Source organism: Garra rufa, chromosome 11, assembly GCF_049309525.1.
Source record: "Garra rufa chromosome 11, GarRuf1.0, whole genome shotgun sequence".
Lineage (NCBI taxonomy): Eukaryota > Metazoa > Chordata > Actinopteri > Cypriniformes > Cyprinidae > Garra > Garra rufa.
The window spans coordinates 29,003,594-29,017,635 of record NC_133371.1 but is presented as its reverse complement, the minus strand read 5'-3'; the positions used below and the strand labels follow the sequence as shown (position 1 = coordinate 29,017,635).

Sequence of the window (14,042 nt, the reverse complement as noted above, 5' to 3'; positions counted from 1 at the left end):
GCACTAGCAGCCTATCTTTGCTAATATATGTAGGTGCATCTCTGGTCTAAGTGTCTTTCTGTTGTTTTTGTGTCTTTCCCATCATGTTTCTTGTTTAGCTGTAGGCTAAGTGGGTTCATTTGGTTTCTGTCCTGGTTAAAATCCACAGTGATTGGTGTGGTGTTAAGTGTAATCTTGACTGTTCTGTCCTCCCACGTTGTGTCCACGGGGTGTTTTTGTGGTGGTGATGTTTGATAGGCCATGACAGGGTCACTGATAAGAGACCTCACTGATTATATATAAGGAACTTCATGAATGGATAATCTAAAAATTGTTTATCTGTTCTGAAGAGCATGATTAGTTTCTCTTTCTCTCACAGTTTTTTTCACTGTGAGTCTTAGTAAAGGCTAGTAACATGTAGCTATGACCGATTTAGAGTGATGATGCAAATGAGTCAATGAATCAAATTTTTGAATCAGTTAAAACTTATTTCCTGTCCACTTTAGTCAGTCTAGTTCCTTTAATAATAGAATAAAAATTCCTAATAATTTACTCACCCCAATGGCATCCAAGATGTTTCCAAGATGTTCATGTCTTTCTTTCTTCAGTCGAAAAGAGATTAAGGTTTTTGAGGAAAACATTCCAGGATTTTTTTTTTTCCACTTAATGGACTTCGATGGGGATCAATGTGTTGAAGGGCCAAAATGCAGTTTCAAAGCAGCTTCGAAGGGCTCTATACAATCCCAGCTGAGGAATAAGAGTCTTATCTTGCGAAACAATTGATTTTCGGGAAAAAAAAAAAGTTTTTCAACTTTAACCTTCATGCGCTAGCTTAATTTAACATATTACGTAATCACATTGAAAAAAGGTCATGCGCGACGTATGCAGAAGTACCGACCCAGTGTTTACAAAGCTAACGTGCAAAGAAAGTCAAATATCCTTTACAAAAGAATACCTTAAAGGTGCCATAGAATGCATTGATACAATATTTTAAATTGTTCTGTGATATCTAAATAGAAGGTATGTGGCATAGGAAAGGCCCAAAATCCTCCAGAACCGGTTTTACAGGTCCATTTACAACCCTAGGATTTGTTCCTAGAATTAAATGGTCTGTTATTACCTTATTTGGAAAGGTTCATTAATAATAATGATGAGCACTGCTCTGATTGGCTGTCTCACATAGCGGCTCATTTAGCAGCGCAGCAGGAAGGAAACACATGGAGGAAAATATATATTTAATTACGGAGCCCGAGCCGCTATTAATATGCGGGTCGTTGAAACTGCTGTTTTGAATTGATAACAATTGCTTTACTAGATAAGACCCTTGTTTCTCGGTTGGGATCATGTTGAGCCCTTGGAATCTACATTGAAACTGCAATTTGGACCTTCAGCCCATTGCCTCCCATTGAAGTCCACTATATGGAGAAAAATCCTGGAACGTTTTCCTCAAAAACCTTAATTTCTTTTCAACTGAAGAAAGAAAGACATGAACTAATGTGAACTAATACTTCAAGATTTCTGATAACTGATCAATCATTAGTCAGAGTGGTCTATTTTCAACTTTAAAGGAATACTTCATCTGCCATCATTTAGCTCACCCTCATGTTGTTCCAAACCTTATGACTTCCTTCTATGGAACCCATTGTATGGAAAAAAGTCATTAAAGCCAATTTAAAACCAAAATTGACTCATTGTAGTCTCTTGATTATTCCAAATAAGAAAATTGTCTCTGTAAAAACTTTCCTTCTCAGATGAACTTGAACTAGTTGAACTGCTTTTTATAATCTAGGCAAATCCTTATGGATAAAATCATGTATTTTAGCTCTTTCAAAAACATTTTACCTGAGAAATATTTGTTTTTACTCATCTCATTAGGATGAAAATGCAATGTCTTGTTGATTTCAAAATCATTTACTTACCCTCATGTCAGTCCAAACCTTTATTACTTTTTTTCTGTGGAATACAAAAGAAAGGTGGATGTTAACCAAAAAAATACGATGGTACGAAGTCAGTGGTAACTGTAAATGTTGGTTACTAACATTTTTCAATACAGATTTGAAACCATACAAAAGTGAATAAATTATGACACATTTGTCATTTTTGGGTGAATATGGAAGAAATTTGAGTTTTGAACCTCAATGTCCATTGAGTTGTGTTTACTCAATGTAAACACAGCTGTTAGGTTTGACTGTGTTTCCTTGAAATACAGTCATTTTAATCCAAAAAGCTTTTATCTTAAGTGGTCAGAGAGTTTGTCCTTAGAAAACCGCAGTATCCTCCTTTAAATAAATTAAACAATTGACTGATTCATTCATGGCCTGAAGAGCAATAATAGGATTTTATTGCCTAAATCTTAAATGATTACATTTAGGATGCAAATGCAAAGACAGCGCCTCTAAAAAAGACTTTCATTTATTCGGTGACTGCCTCATCAGTAGATTTTATATCTTTGCACCCATTTAGTGTTTGACCTCATAAAGTATTTCTGTTTCTCTACAGGGAGTCCCTCCAAAGCTGTGTCCACCATGTCCCTTTCTGTGCGCCCCACGAGGAGGGTCGTCGCCAGATCAATCACTAGGAGCCAGTCCTTCGCCGGAGTCAACTCCTACGATAAATCTTTCAGGTCAGTGTTAAGAAATGCATCCATACTTTTAAACCAATCAAGCGTGCATTAGGGATGGGTGATATATCAAATATTCATGATATATTGATGATTACCTTAGCCCAAAACACAAAAGGTTAACCTGCAGCGCTCACAATATATAGCAATACCATTTCGCAGTTATGACCGAAGGCATTAAACATCTTTAAAGGGAAGTCACAGCTGACAGGACGTCCTGTGGAACAAGCATACATTTCCTAATGGCCGCATGCAGCAGGAAAGCATGGACATTTGTTATTGGCTACATAAAGGCTTCGCTCTAACAAAACAGGGGACAGATTTTCATGAAAGTCTGTGTTGACTCTCTTTTTATCTGTTGAATAAATGAGCGGTGTTTTTGTTCAAGTATATGTGTGCTGTGTTTTTAAAGAAAAGTATTTGGCATCATGTTAATTTTTTAGAGGGGCAGAGTGGCTCTTGAGCACTGACTCTTGTGGTTGATGTAGTTTGATTTAAAAGCATGTAGAGCTCTCTTCAAACCCCTGCTGTTGAAATAGAGCAGAGACAGAGAAGGCATAAAACATTGAAGAAGGACACTGTCAGGATAACAGGGAGGAACAGCCAACAAGAGATTCTGAAAGAATGAACGGGAGGATGACACGTGAGTTCAGAATATATGGGTTAAAAAATAAAATAAAGAATAATATAGCTTAAATGACCGATTTCCTAGGACCCTATAAAATCTTTATTTTTCTGCATTCTTTTTATGAAACTTTGAAAGGCCCTTTGAAATGTTTTTTTTCCCCCTTAAATTTAGTTCAATTTTATTTTATTTAATAAATTTTATAAAATAAAATATAAAATATTTAATTTATTTCCTTTTTTTGTCAGAAATACTCTTTGTATTTACATTTTTAAATATTGTTTTAATGTTTTAATATATTATTTTAGATTAAAATAGATTAATAATATGCAATTATACTTTTAATATATTATTTTAGATTTTTAAAAATTTCCAAAAATAATTTTTGGGGGGCTTGAATCCAAGTGGAGTGGCCTAACCAGGTTTGTGGAAGAAAACCTTACTTTTGTAGTTGACTCACATTGAAGTAGGGTTGGAGAAAGTGATTAACTATCAAAACATGACCTTAAGTCAGAAGTTTATGTACACCTTGCAGAATCTGCAAAATGTTAATTATCAAAATAAGAGGGATCATACAAAATACTGTTTTTTTTTTCTCGCATTTTTGTGTATTTGAACACTTTCCAACAATGACTGTATGATTTTGAGATCCATCTTTTCACACTGAGGACAACTGAGGGACTCATGTGCAACTATTACAGAAGCTTCAAACGCTCACTGATGCTCCAGGAGAAAACACAATGCATTAAGAGCCAGGGGGTGAATACTTTTTGAATTTGATCAGGGTTAAGTTCGCTTATTTTGTCTTTTGGGAAACATGTAGGTATCTTCTGTAGCTTCTGAAGGGCATTACTAAATGAAAAAAAAAAAATCAGTTTTATTTTTCTGCATTTTGTTTTCTAGACTGTTTTTTTTTTTTTCGAATGAATTAAAATTACGAAACTTACAAAATTACATTTTTAAGGTCCTATGAAATGTTTTTTCCCCTTAAATTTAGTTAAATTTAGTCAAATTTTATTAATCAAAAGCATCTCTAATTAATTGATTTTATAAAAACAATTTTTTTATTTAGTTCCTTTTTTGTCAGAAATACTGACAAAAAAATTTATTTACATTTTTTTTAATAAATAAATTCTGGTAAATATTCCTTAAAAAAATGTTTGAATAATAATTGTATTATTAGTAATAGTTCTATCATTAAGTAATATATTTCTGTCACAATTTCTTCAAGTTAAACCTAACTTTTATTTTGGCGGGTTGCTGTGAAGACCTTTAAGTTTCTATTTGTATATGATATGACCATAGTTTTTCTCGAAAGAAATGGTGGAATGCTAATGAAGTGAGTCTCAGAGCAGTTCTAGAGATTGTTTATGTGTTTATGTACTCGTATATAAGCGGCAGAATCTGAAAACACTGCAAGCGTCACACACGTATACGTCATTCATTTACACAGAGACAGGTTGAACATGCAGGATTCATATTTAATTTGTATTTTTATGCCTTAATATTCACATACCCTAGTCGATATCACATTTTGATTTAAGTGTACTGACCTACTTATTCATCCAAATTCCGTGACATTCCGTGTTATACAGCAAATTGCATTTTTATGACTGAATTCCGCAATTCCATCCATGTTTCCCGCATCGTGGAAATCAAAGGGCTCTAATTTCCCCATCATTCCCACTCTTTCTGTGTTGTTATTAGTATTATGTCTTATTCTATATATTTCAAAAGCTTTATCTAGTTCATTTTGTTACTGTGACTTGCTTTGCTGTTTTATTTACCTGCAGATCTTGAACTGTCCTTCGCTATTGTTGCTTTATCCTCATACGGATTTACAGGAGAAAATTGTGTCAAGGCGCATCAGTGTTTCTCTCCATTTTATTGAGCTGTCTGTCATCTTGGAAGAGTAATTGCAGCTTGAATCGATCAGCTCGAGTGTTGTTCTAAAGCGCTATTGATTTAGATAAGAGGTTGTTTCTTTGGCTGACTATAATACTTTTTGCATTCAAACCCCTCATCTTCCACTGGTCGAAAAAAACAGAACAAATGGTTCTTTTTGTAAACTAAATGATTACTCGTAGTTCAGGGCTCAATCATAAGGATAGTGAGAAAGTTTAAGGCAGGTTAATGGGAATGTCACTTGCCTAACAAGACTTTTTCTGCACTGTCACAAAATCTTTAGCCAAAATGTATGCCATGTTTGCTTTCCTGTGATGTTTTTAACATTGTAGTTGTGAAGTAGTTGTAAAGTAATATAAAAATAGCTTGTATGGAATTAATACAATTTCATTTAATTTAAATTTATTTCAATAATATATTTTTTAAATATTGTTTTAATGTTTTAATATAGTATTATATATTAAAATAAATGAATAATATATAATTCTAATTTTAATATATTATTTTAGATTTTTAAACATTTTAGAAAATAATTTTTGGGGGAGTTAAATCCAAAACCTATGTGGCCTAACCAGGTTTGTGGAAGAAAACCTTACTTTTGTAGTTGACTCACATTGAAGTAGGTTTGGAGAAAGGGTTTAACCATCAAAAAATGACCTTAAAAACTGATAGATTTACAGTTAAAGTCAGAAGTTTACGTACACCTTGCAGAATCTGCAAAATGTTAATTATCAAAATAAGAGGGATCTTACAAAATACTGTGGTTTTTCAGCATTTTTGTGTATTTAAACACTTTCCAACAATGACTGTATAATTTTGAGATCCATCTTTTCACACTGAGGACAACTGAGGGACTCGTATGCAACTATTACAGAAGGTTCAAATGATCACTGATGCTCCAGGAGGAAACACAATGCATTAAGAGCCGGAGGTGAATACTTTTTGAATTTAAAGATCAGGGTTAATTTCACTTTTACACCCCTGGCTCTTAATGCATAGTTTTTCCTTCTGGAGCATTTGAACCTTCTGTAATAGATGCATATGAGTCCCTCAGTTGTCCTCAGTGTGAAAAGATGGATCTCAAAATCATACAGTCATTGTTGGAAAGGGTTCAAATACACAAAAATGTCAAAAACCAAAGAATTTGTGATACCTGAATTTTTTTCTTGAAGAACAAACAAACAGCTGTGGATCATTCAGGTAACAGCACAGTATTAAGAATCAAGTGTATGTAAACTTTTGAACGGGGCAGTTTTTATAAATTCAACTGTTATTTTCTCTTGCGGGCTATATGTAAATGTCTTTTATGTGAAATATCTTATTGAGGTCAGTACTAAATAAAGAATAACATGCATTTTGTATGATCCCTCTTATTTTGGTAAAATAATCAACATTTTGCAGATTCTGCAAGGTGTATGTAAACTTTTGATTTCAACTGTATACTTAAGCTTTATGTTCCTCATATGTGTCCTAGGAGCCTTTCTGTGTTCAGCACCCCGGCGTGTGTAAGGAAGACTCCCTCCAGAGCAAGCAGGATGTTCACACTCTCCACTAAATCTCCTCCTCCAAAGGTGCCCCAGCCTGAGAGGCTGGATGAGGTGTACGAGGCTCTAAAGAGAGGACTGCAGTATGTACACATATACATGCATTGTAAATTTGCGAATTAGCCATTTTAGTTAGTTTAGATGTGTGTGATAACAGTTGCTCACACTTACACAACACATTAGTCACTGACAGTGGCACAGATACTGTTAGCTAATGTACATACTTCTACAGGTCCTACCTGCAGGTCCATCAGATGGAGCTGGACAGCCTGAGCAGACAAATGAAGGAGTCTAAGAGAAACTCTCGCTTGGTAAGTCAAAACAAAACAGAAAACAATAACAAAACATATATACAGTCATGGCCAAAAGTTTTGAGAATTACATAAATATTGGAAATTGGAAAAGTTGCTGCTTAAGTTTTTATTATAGCAATTTGCATATACTCCAGAATGTTATGAAGTGTGATCAGATGAATTGCATAGTCCTTCTTTGCCATGAAAATTAACTTAATCATTTCATTGCTGTCATTAAAGGACCTGCTGAGATCATTTCAGTAATCGTCTTGTTAACTCAGGTGAGAATGTTGACGAACACAAGGCTGGAGATCATTATGTCAGGCTGATTGGGTTAGAATGGCAGACTTGACATGTTAAAAGGAGGGTGATGCTTGAAATCATTGTTCTTCCATTGCTAACCATGGTGACCTGCAAAGAAACGCGTGCAGCCATCATTGTGTTGCATAAAAATGGCTTCACAGGCAAGGATATTGTGGCTACTAAGATTGCACCTAAATCAACAATTTATAGGATCATCAAGAACTTCAAGGAAAGAGGTTCAATTCTTGTTAAGAAGGCTTCAGGGCGTCCAAGAAAGTCCAGCAAGCGCCAGGATCGTCTCCTAAAGAGGATTCAGCTGCGGGATCGGAGTGCCACCAGTGCAGAGCTTGCTCAGGAATGGCAGCAGGCAGGTGTGAGCGCATCTGCACGCACAGTGAGGCCAAGACTTTTGGAAGATGGCCTGGTGTCAAGAAGGGCAGCAAAGAAGCCACTTCTCTCCAAAAAAAAAAAAACATCAGGGACAGATTGATCTTCTGCAAAAAGTATGGCGAATGGACTGCTGAGGACTGGGGCAAAGTCATATTCTCAGATGAAGCCTCTTTCCGATTGTTTGGTGCATCTGGAAAAAGGCTTGTCCGGAGAAGAAAAGGTGAGCGCTACATCAGTCCTGTGTCATGCCGACAGTAAAGCATCCTGAGACCATTCATGTGTGGGGTTGCTTCTCATCCAAGGGTGTGGGCTCACTCACAATTTTGCCCAAAAACAAAGAATGGTACCAAAACACCCTTCAACAGCAACTTCTTCCAACAATCCAACAACAGTTTGGTGAAGAACAATGCATTTTCCAGCACGATGGAGCACCGTGCCATAAGGCAAAAGTGATAACTAAGTGGCTCGGGGACCAAAACGTTGACATTTGGGGTCCATGGCCTGGAAACTCCCCAGATCTTAATCCCATTGAGAACTTGTGGTCAATCCTCAAGAGGCGGGTGGACAAACAAAAACCCACTAATTCTGACAAACTCCAAGAAGTGATTATGAAAGAATGGGTTGCTATCAGTCAGGATTTGGCCCAGAAGTTGATTGAGAGCATGTCCAGTCGAATTGCAGAGGTCCTGAAGAGGGGCCAACACTGCAAATACTGACTCTTTGCATAAATGTCATGTAATTGTCGATAAAAGCCTTTGAAACGTATGAAGTGCATGTAATTATATTTCAGTACATCACAGAAACAACTGAAACAAAGATCTAAAAGCAGTTTAGCAGCAAACTTTGTGAAAACTAATATTTGTGTCATTCTCAAAACTTTTGGCCACGACTGTAAACTACCAGTCAAGATTTTTTTGTTTTTTAAAGAAGTCTCTTCTGCTCACCAAGCCTGCATTTATTTGATCCAAAGTACAGTAAAAACAGTACAATTTTGAAATATTTTTAGTGTTTAATATAACTGATTTCTATTTAAATTTATTTTCAAATGTAATTTATTCCTGTGATTTCACAGCTACATTTTTAGCATCATTACTCCAGTCACATGATCCTTCAGAAATCAGAAATTTGCTTTTGTATTGGTGTATAATGTTACAAAAGCTTTTAATTTCAGATGCAGATCTTTGGATCTTTCTATTTGTTAAAATATTGATAATAATAGTAAAAATGTTTCTTGAACAGCAAATTAGAATGATTTCTGAAGGATCATGTGACACTGAAGACTGGAGTAAGGGTGTTAAGAAAGCAGCTTTGATCACATGAATAAATTACTTTTTAAAATATATTCAGAATAAGCAGTTATTTTAATTAGTAAAAATATTTCACAATATACATCCTTTTTGCTGTATTTTGGTCAAATAAATGCAGATTTGGTGAGCAGAAGAGACTTCTTTAAAAAACAAAAAATCTTACTGTACAAAAACTTTTGACTGGCAGTGTATATACTATACTCTATTTAAATATGAACACTTTTTTCTGTCTTTTTTAATGTATATGTTTGATTTGTAATATCTCTGTTGCTCTTTTGCAGGGTTTTTTATATGAACTTGACAAGGTGAGCGAACGCTTCTTAATTTTCATCTGGCTTTTTTTAGTTTGTGGTTTAAACACTACACTACCTGTTACCAATATTTCAAACATTTTAAATGTTATTCTCTGTTCTTTCAGCAAGTGAAAGTAATCGAGAGATTTATGAGACGACTAGAGTTTCATCTCAGTAAGGTAAGCTTGCCGTTTAACTGAAATGCAAATCATTTGTGTAAACCATAGCTATGCAAATATTCTGCATAAAACCACCCCCAAAATTTAAAGGATTTGCTCACTTCCAGAATAAAATTTCCTGATCATTCACACCCCCCCTATATCATTCAAAATGCTCATGCCTTTCTTTCTTCAATCAAAAAGAAATTAAGGTTTTTGAGGAAAACATTCCAGGATTTTTCTCCATATAGTGGACTTCAATGGGGATCCGAGGTCCAAATTGTTGTTTCAGTACAGCTTCAAAGCTAAACAATCAGTCATTTTTTAAAAAGATATAAATTTATATACTTTTTAACCACAAATGCTCAACCTTAAAGCACAAATATGTGGAATATTGGAAATGGAATATTTTCGTGTGCAGACAACAGGATGGTACCACTCATGTCAGAGTTGCATGTGTTTCGTAGCTCAGCAAGTCTGTTCTTGTTCAGATGTCTCGGTGTTAGTGACTGCTCTTGCATGGCCCACTGGCCTCGATAACAGCCCCTGTACGCTTGTGCACATGCATTCATGCACATACGTGTCTGCATCTAAAAGTGACTTATTTTCCTGTTAGATAGTCACCTACAGGATATGCAGCAAAGCGTAATCTTCCCCTCACAGAAGACACATTCTCAGACAGTCTTTTGTACGCACAAATAGATGCTCACACACTGCAGGGGACACGGGTCACAGGCAGAGGACAGCTTCAGGGGCTGCTTGCATTCTTAGCTTGTTTGGGGAGCGGTTAAACCCTCCGCTGGACCTGTTGGAGTCTGAACTAACAGCCTAAACTAACCCAAGCCAGCTGCAATACAGGAAAAGACCTTCCTCTCTACCCTCCTCTTCCTCTTTTTCCTTCACAGCCTCATTTCATGTGTGATTAGTGTGCGTTTTATGAGCGGAGGGCGCTGCAGGGAGTCTCCATGCTTTTGCTGGGTCAGATATGTTGGGCCTCTGTATTAGTGGAGGAGGGGCAAAGTGTAAACGCACCAAAAAAAACCTTAATATTAAGTGACTTTGGGAAGAGACTGTTCTAACAAGCTTTCAGATGCTTTGTAGGGATGGTGGTGGTTGTTGTATTGACAAATGTGAATGAAGAGGCATGTTGTTATCAGTTTTGTGTAGCAGCGTGTGTTAGCAGAAGAGGTGCTGTCATAACTCTGTGAAACTTACGACTGTCCCGCTGACTTTTTGCCAGTATGCTGGAACACGCTCACTGGACGGTTTCTAACCACCTCCAGATGGACACACTGAGAGGAATATTTTCCTTCTCTCACTTTATGTCCTTCCTTCGTCCCTTTTCAGTTATTGCAGGAAACCTTTTAAGGGCTGCAGACTGTTTTGCCCCTGTTCTCGCCTTCAGTTTCTAGACTTCTAGACTTGCATTTGTGTGTATGTGTGACCAACCAGTATAAGGATACTGCTGCTGCTAATGTATTTCATAAACTATTGTTCAAATATACTTTTATTCAAGGATTAATCAAAAGAGACAAAAACAGCTTCTTATTCATCTTTTATCAGTTTTCACAAAAATATTAAGCAGCACAACTTGTTGATGATAATAATAATAAGAAATGTTTCTTGAGCAACAAATCAGCCTATTAAAATCATTTCTGAAGGATCTTGTGACACTAAAGATAGGTGTAATGGCTGCTAAAAATTCAGCTTTGCCATCACAGGAATAAATTATGGTTTAGAATATTTTGAAATATAAAACAGTTATTTTAAATTGTATTATAGTGTAAGTAATATTAATAATAATTTTTTATTAATAATTATTTTTAAAATAAAATTTATTGCAACCAAATTTTAATTCACAACCCAATCACTATATCTACAAGAAAATATGTGTTTATCAATTAAACAAAAATTAGGGCTAATAAATATCAGTTATCAATTTGATTCAATTTTACTTTCAATAAAGGTGTGGCTATTTTATTGCTTGGTGTTTGTGAACTGAATCCAGTTCAGAACTGAAATTCACTTCAGCTTAGTGTTTGTGAACTGAATCTACTTCAAAACTGAAAATCACTTCAGCTCAGTGATAGTAAAGTGAATCCAATTCAGAAGTAAAATTAACTTCAGCTTAGAGTTTGTGAACTAAATCCAATTCTGAAGTGAAATTCACTTCAGCTTAGTGATGGTGAAGTGAATCCAATTCAGAACTGAAAATCAGTTCAGCTTAGTCTTTGTGAACTGAATCCAATTCAGAACTGACAATTACTTAAGCTTAGTGATGGTGACGTGAATCCAATTCAGAACTGAAATTCACTTCAGCTTAGTGTTTGTGAGCTGAACCCACTTTAGAACTGAAATTTATTTAATTTTAATGTGTTTGTAAACTAAATCACTTCAGAACTGAAATTAACTTCAGCTTAGTGTTAGTAAAGTGAATCCAATTTAGAACTGAAATTAACTTCACCTTAGTGTTTGTAAACTGAATCCATTTCAGAACTGAAATTAACTTCACCTTAGTGTTTGTGAACTGAATCCAATTCTGAAGTGAAATTTACTTCAGCTTAGTGTTTGTGAACTGAATCTACTTCAAAACTGAAAATCACTTCAGCTTAGTGTTAGTAAAGTGAATCCAATTTAGAACTGAAATTAACTTCAGCTTAGTGTTTGTGAACTGAATCCATTTCAGAACTAAAATTAACTTCAGCTTAGTGTTAGTAAAGTGAATCCAAATCAGAACTGAAATTAACTTCACCTTAGTGTTTGTAAACTGAATCCATTTCAGAACTAAAATTAACTTCACCTTAGTGTTTGTAAACTGAATCCATTTCAGAACTAAAATTAACTTCACCTTAGTGTTTGTGAACTGAATCCAATTCTGAAGTGAAATTTACTTCAGCTTAGTGTTTGTGAACTGAATCTACTTCAAAACTGAAAATCACTTCAGCTTAGTGTTAGTAAAGTGAATCTAATTCAGAACTGAAATTAACTTCAGCTTAGTGTTTGTGAACTGAATCCAGGTCTGAACTGAAATTCACTTCAGCTTAGTGTTTGTGAACTGAACCCACTTTAGAACTGAAATTTATTTCATCTTAGTGTTTGTGAACTGAATCCATTTCAGAACTAAAATTAACTTCAGCTTAGTGTTAGTAAAGTGAATCCAATTCAGAACTGAAATTAACTTCACCTTAGTGTTTGTAAACTGAATCCATTTCAGAACTAAAATTAACTTCAGCTTAGTGTTTGTGAACTGAATCCACTTCACAAATAATATTCACATCAGCTTAATGTTAGTAAAGTGTCTCCAATTTAGTGTTTGTGAACTGGCTTGTATTTATTAAATTCAGTGTATTTAAAATTAAAGTTAAATTAAAAAAGTCTTACAAAATAACTTTTTTACTTTATTAATTAATAAAATAATGCATAATTATTAAAAAGCATTTTCAGTATGGTTTACGGCCAAGTGCATCCAGAATTTTTGGTTTCCAATTCGGCCCAGAATTTTCATTTCAGTGCATCCCTAACAAAAATGCATGATTTACTTTAAGAACTATTTTCCCCTTTTGAATATGTTCCTTTTGCTCAAGCAGTAGCGTGGTGGCACACAAATATATATTTAAAATATCCTAATTAGAAGACATTTTAAAATGCCTTACTTTTGCTTATAGTATACATGCATGTTCAGTCATTTTTGACTGCCTAAACACTGCCATTCTTTGCAAAGCTTAAACAGTGGTGTTTCTGTGATTATCTTCAGTTGGGTAGTTTTTTGTTGTCATAATCCTCCTTATACACCCCTCTTCTCCTGCTAGACATTCTTCCAGTGAAGTGAGTGGAGCTTTCATACTGTTTGTATGTTTCTTATTCATTCATACTCATTTACATTCTTTTTCTAATCTCTGAATTACAGGACTCATGCTGTGAGCAATTACCAAATTGCCATTTGTAATGATAATGTCTCTTACTCTAAACATCTGCCTAAATTTGAGTTGACATAATGTGGAGATTTAACAGTTTCCTGTCTCCATTACTGACTTCCACATTTGCAGACCTGCTCAAGGTGTTGCGGATAGATCAATAAAATCTAAATTACTTATATTGGAGACAATGAGGCCCAGCAGGAAGTACAGGGCAAGAAAAGATTTAACAACAAGATGTTGTGGTTTGTGCATGTGTGTGCATATGCACTTAATCAGTCAGTGTCACCATCTGGATGTAGCCTAAACTGTGGCTACCTCGTTAAGTCATAAAAATACTGAGCTTTATTGGAAAATTCAGTTTAAGTAGCAGTGTGTTTTGGGACATGGTAGTTAGTTTGTAGCTGCTCTAAGATGATCATTATTTAGTTTACCAGTTACCATATTACAAAATCCAGATTGACAATCTTAAACTGGTATGGCCTGCTAGTTTGCTGCTGGTTGAAGGGGCAAAATTTTCTTCCTTCCTTAAAACATCCTTAAAACAAAATACATTTTGATAAGCGAAGATGTTAGATAATCAGAATTGATTTCCATGTAATTACTAGCTAGAAACATGCTCAAGATGTTTTTTTCACCAGGAAATGTTAATGAAGACTTTTGTTATCAACATTCATCAATATTGTACATAATTAGTATGTTTTCATTGAT

General features: G+C 35.1%; 1 protein-coding gene across 5 annotated transcripts in view; it reads left to right on the top strand.

Moving 5' to 3' along the window:
• ripor1 (RHO family interacting cell polarization regulator 1) overlaps positions 1–14,042 on the top strand; it is a 78,103-nt gene that overhangs the window by 34,294 nt on the left and 29,767 nt on the right. For all 5 annotated transcript variants that reach the window (XM_073850434.1, XM_073850436.1, XM_073850433.1 and 2 more), the window contains exons 2-6: positions 2,479–2,602; positions 6,604–6,756; positions 6,906–6,984; positions 9,248–9,271; positions 9,385–9,438. In XM_073850434.1, coding sequence (XP_073706535.1) covers positions 2,505–2,602; positions 6,604–6,756; positions 6,906–6,984; positions 9,248–9,271; positions 9,385–9,438 — 408 coding nt within the window. In that variant the 5' untranslated portion in view covers positions 2,479–2,504. The remainder of the gene's footprint in view (positions 1–2,478; positions 2,603–6,603; positions 6,757–6,905; positions 6,985–9,247; positions 9,272–9,384; positions 9,439–14,042) is intronic.